The sequence below is a fragment of the Sciurus vulgaris genome (assembly GCF_902686455.1).
Source record: "Sciurus vulgaris genome assembly, chromosome: 11".
Classification (NCBI taxonomy): Eukaryota; Metazoa; Chordata; class Mammalia; order Rodentia; family Sciuridae; genus Sciurus; species Sciurus vulgaris.
The window spans coordinates 19,428,737-19,433,719 of NC_136472.1; the positions used below are offsets into that span (position 1 = coordinate 19,428,737).

A 4,983-nucleotide genomic window follows, 5' to 3' on the forward strand; every position below is an offset into this window, starting at 1 on the left:
TAGATATAGGTCTAGAAGTAATGAAGGGAAGTGGGATTTAGTCCTAAGCCGAGGCTCCATTTTCTTTCAGGGCAACAGCCTATGGGAGGCTATGAGAGAATCCTCAGGCAATGACAAGTAATCTGTAGACGGGGTGGAAAGACCACCTACTGGAAGCAGGAGAGCACTTCTTCAGGATATACAGCAGCTTGTTCACATGCAAAAACTCACAGGTCTTTCTGTTCCATATTCTCAATATCCTCATCCATCTTGTGATGGGGGCCAGGACCTGAATCTCACCTGTGACTCATCCGTTTCCCTGTCATTTTGTGTTCCACAGATGCAGAACCTGATGTGGGGATTTCTATGAAGGTAACAGACAGAAGCAGGAACTGAGGGAAACTGATGAGGTGAGGAGAAGAAGAATGTGGTATCAAAATAAGTTTGACTTTAGCCCAGGGACTTGACTGCTATGGAGTATTCATTCTACTACAAACTTAGTGTACCCATTTGAGCACATTGGATTTTTTTTTTTTTTAAACACTGGTCCTCCATGGAAAAGAAACACACAAACACTCAAGTTGTTCTTTAATTTGACACTAATATTTTAACTCCCCTATAATACAGATGATAGAAGTGACTTCTCTCAAAAGAATATAAGGAAGGAAGAATTTACACATTCATTTTTGTAGAATTTTTTAATTTTTTTTTTTTTACTTTTATACCAAATGCCATGTTCCTCTTCAAATTTCAAAGTTATAATTACTGAAATACACTACCAATAGGGTACTAAGAATTAATTAGAGCAATGCCTAATAGCAAAGTATGAGTGATAAAATCATATTGCCTTGTATATTTTTAGAAACATATGTTAACTGAAAGAGCAAAAATATACAATGCATTCACATTTTGAAATTGATTTAATTTTTCTTTATTGCAATGAAAATCAATGAATGGAGGCAGTTCCATCTCTTTTAACATATAGCAGGTTTTTCAGTCAAGACGTTTGTTTCCTACAGCAGAACATAACTACAGTTCTTACACTTTGCCCTGATAACAGAATTATAAAGCCCATTATGTGTGAGATTATGATGAGCATTGTAAGTTAAAGAATGTCAGAGCTAGGAGGGACCTAGAGGTCATCAGAACTATTTGTCTTGTGTACAATCTCAGAGAAATAAAGCAACAGTGAGCAACCAGGGGTCTTCTCTCCTCAAGGCTTGCTCCTGTGGGTGACAGCACATCCCACCTTAGCACTGCTGTGTTTGCTGGCATTGATTCTGGGTAGGGAACTGAATCAGGAAAGGGCTCCAACACCAGAGGCTCCAGTGACCTTCAGCTTGTCTTGATCCCATTCTTTCCCGGCCCCATTCTTCATGTCTGTATTTCTCAGTGTGTAAATGAGGACACTAAGTGAGGGGAAAACAATGGTGTAAACAGAGCACACACTTTGCCATTGCTGGCAGAGTCAGCCCTGACATAGGTGAAGAAGAGGGACAAGAAGAGGAAAACCGCAGTGATGTCTGGGGTAGATGGAGAGCTTTGAGGGACACTTGGAGGAATGACTCATCAACATGAACAGGGGCGATGGTGTAAGAAATTACAAAGGCAACAAAGATCAAGAGGGACATCACCCTGTTGTGGTAATGATTGTCATGTCCAGGAGCCTCATGTCAGCTCAGTGTAGCTTCAGCATGGGGAACACATCACAGAAGTAGTAGTCATTTTGATGTGGACCAGTCTCCATGAGCATCTCTCTTTTAGGAACTTGGACAGAACTATGGGTTATGACAGTTGATATATAGGCACAGGGTTTCCCTTGGGGTGAAAAAGATTGAGAATGTTTCATTGAGAAAATGATGGTATGTGGAGGCCTGGGGGATAACCAGATATTTGAGGGCTCTTGGATATCATAAGCAACTTATTACCAATAAAATGAGAACTACATGCTATCATAATGCTTCAGGTGAGGTGAAAACTGGTGAAGAACATATTAGGAACTGATATTTTGCATAAAACTTCCTCAGAGCATGTTCTATGTATCTGCAAGTTACTACTCTGATTCTTTCTCTAATTTTCAAACATATAAATGGAAGAAATGTCACATTGCTTTTTTTATTTTAGAAGCCCCTGCATCACCATCAAGAGAAAGTTTTCAAGGAATTTTAGAAATAAAATCAATAACAAAAGAGTTGATGTATTCCAACTTCCCATACTAATACCACTCAGTTAATTGACCCTGTATTATAAAAGGTAAATGTCCATTTCTTTACTTCTGTGAACCTGTATCAAAATGCATTGTTAAAATAATCTGCAAATCTCTCCCAGACCTTAAATCCTAGACCCTAGACATAACTGACATCATAATATTTTATAATGGCAATTATAAAGGATCATGTTTTGATAGTTGTGTCCTTCTTTAGGAAATTGTTATCTTTATTTAATGAGACTCCTTTTATGGAAATAGAGAGATCCTAAGCTTTCACATTTTGAGATTTGAACTGCAGTAAATACTATTAAACAATATGAAAAAATGTACTTACTGCACATTTAATACTTTATTAACAATGCTTCTAAAGTTCAACAATGTAATGTGATTATTCCATTTACATTGTACTTGTCAACACTATTATTTGGTAATGAGAACCCTCAAATAGATGTCCTTAGTCTTAATCTTTCCTAGACTACAATGTTGTTATCACATACAATCAATGTGTTATACAAAGGGCCTTCTGAACTTTTTCCTCATGTTCACCGAAATTCTGTGTCCCTTGACCTAATTTCCCTGGGGGGTGCAGGAAAGAGCACTCCATTTTCAAGTAAAAGAGACACAGACCTGATATTGTCTGTTGCTCTATCACCTGTACATGGTCCCCACTAAGAAACTGAATTTAATCTGCCCAAAGTATCATTGTCTGTGTGTAACAGAAACAAAAGTGTTAGGGTAACAAAGAGTGCAGAGCCACAGGAAAGCTGTTTGATTCAAACTTTGTAGGAACTAATGTTTTCAAAACATGCTTTTCAGCAAATCATATTCACCCTGATAACTGTGTCACAGTTGTCTAATATGTACCAAGAGAGTTCTTAACCCTGTAAACAACTCAAATAATTCAGGGTGGGTTTTAAAATCATGTAAAGAAAATGAAAGCAGGTAAAAATGAGAGAAGATAGTGAGACTGAGATTCTGTGCTTAGTAAGATTTCTTCAGTCATGATATTTTAAGAGAATGGTTGATTAATAAATAAACAAACAATTACTAAATAATGATGAATGACAGCCTAGTTTTTAACAATATGTTTTTGTGTCATTTTTTCCTTCTGAAAATTTAGTTGAGTCATAATTTTGTTTGTTGTGAACTGTGTATAAGCAAGACTGACAAAACTTAAGATTATTCTGCCTAAAATTATTACTTCCAACTATTTGCCATTAGCGTTCTCGAAAACCTTCCACTCCACAATTTCCTCATGGCATTCTTTACTTCTGCATTTCTCAGAGTATAAATCATAGGATTTAGCATGGGAGTGATGATGGTGTAAAACACAGCCACCATCTTATCCTCTGAGAAGATCACATTAGGGCGCATGTATGTGAACACACAGGGACCAAAAAAGATGATGACCACCGCAATGTGGGCACCGCAGGTGGACAGAGCTTTGCGTCTTCCTTCTGCCGACTGCTTTATCAGAGACACCAGAATGACACTATAGGAGATGACCAAAAATACAAAACTCCCCAGAGTGACATTACCACTGTTGGCTGTCACAACAGCACCAATAACATAGGTGTCTGTGCAGGCAAGTTTGAGCACAGGACGGACATCACAAAAGTAGTGATCAATCTCATTGGGTCCACAGAAGGCTAGGTGGACTATCAGAGCCACTTGGATAATGGAATGCAAGAATCCACTTACCCAGGTCCCCAGCAATATTTTACTGCACCTCTCCCGGTCCATGATGGTCATGTAGTGCAGGGGTTTACAGATGGCCACATAACGATCGTAGGCCATTACTATGAGGATGAAGGTCTCAGTGCCACCAAAGAAATGCACCCCAAAAACTTGCAGCACGCACCCCACAAATGAGATAGTTTTGTTCTTTGCTAGCAAGTCAACAATCATCCTAGGGGCTGTGACCGAGGAGAAGCAAATGTCCACAAATGACAAGGAGTTGAGGAAGAAATACATGGGAGTGTTCAGAAGATTCCCCATGAAGATGGTCAACATGATGAGGAGGTTTCCCAGAAAAATGACTGTGTAGAAGAAGGAGAACACCACAAAGCAGACTGCTTCAACCTCTGGGTTCTGAAAAAGGCCCCGGAAAATGAATTCATTTACATCGTTTATTTTTTCCATGGAATGGGTCCAGTAGGTCAAATTACTGAAAGAATTATATTACCTAAGGGGGAAAAAAAAAAAAAAAAAGGAAAGAAAGACTTTCAGGATTTATTTTTAACTCAGAATAAATGAATGATCAGAGTATTTGAAAATGAAAAAAATGGGTACTGACTGCTGGTTGGCACTAAAGTGTATTTATTCTGATGCCTTTTTCTCTATAATATCCCTTTTCCAGTTTATTCACTTTAAATGAGGAAGCAAAGTCCAGAGAAATAAATCACTTCTAAATGTAATGAAAGTCACACATCTAGTTAAGAGTTTATCTTAGATATCTGAGTATATATTTATTTGTGGATAAAAATTCACTTAGTTCTCTTTCTATAAAAGATACTATCAACATTTGGAAGAACTCTATGAATATGGTGTTATCTGTATATCTGATTAAGTGTCCCTTACTTGAATCATAGAAGTAAAAACATGTCCACATGGTGCCTTCTGAATACTGCCATGCCTGGTCACTACATCCACTTAGGTTTCCCTGATATGTTGAGGTTGGGTGACTTCTGCAGGCTCTCCTTCAGATATTTCTGTGAATGAGCTTATGGTCCCTGCTGAGCTTAAGTACCTACAGTGAATAGGTGCTGGAGTGTGTAATCGAAAGAAGAGGACTC

General features: G+C 38.2%; 1 protein-coding gene across 1 annotated transcript; it reads right to left on the bottom strand.

Annotated features, from left to right (window-relative positions):
- Window positions 1–3,395: 3,395 nt before the first annotated feature.
- On the bottom strand, window positions 3,396–4,330 carry LOC306639010 (olfactory receptor 4S2-like; the record flags this gene model as incomplete). Its single annotated transcript, XM_079102454.1, is given in 2 exon segments — window positions 3,396–3,433; window positions 3,436–4,330. Coding segments are annotated over 2 exon segments (933 nt in total).
- Window positions 4,331–4,983: the final 653 nt, after the last annotated feature.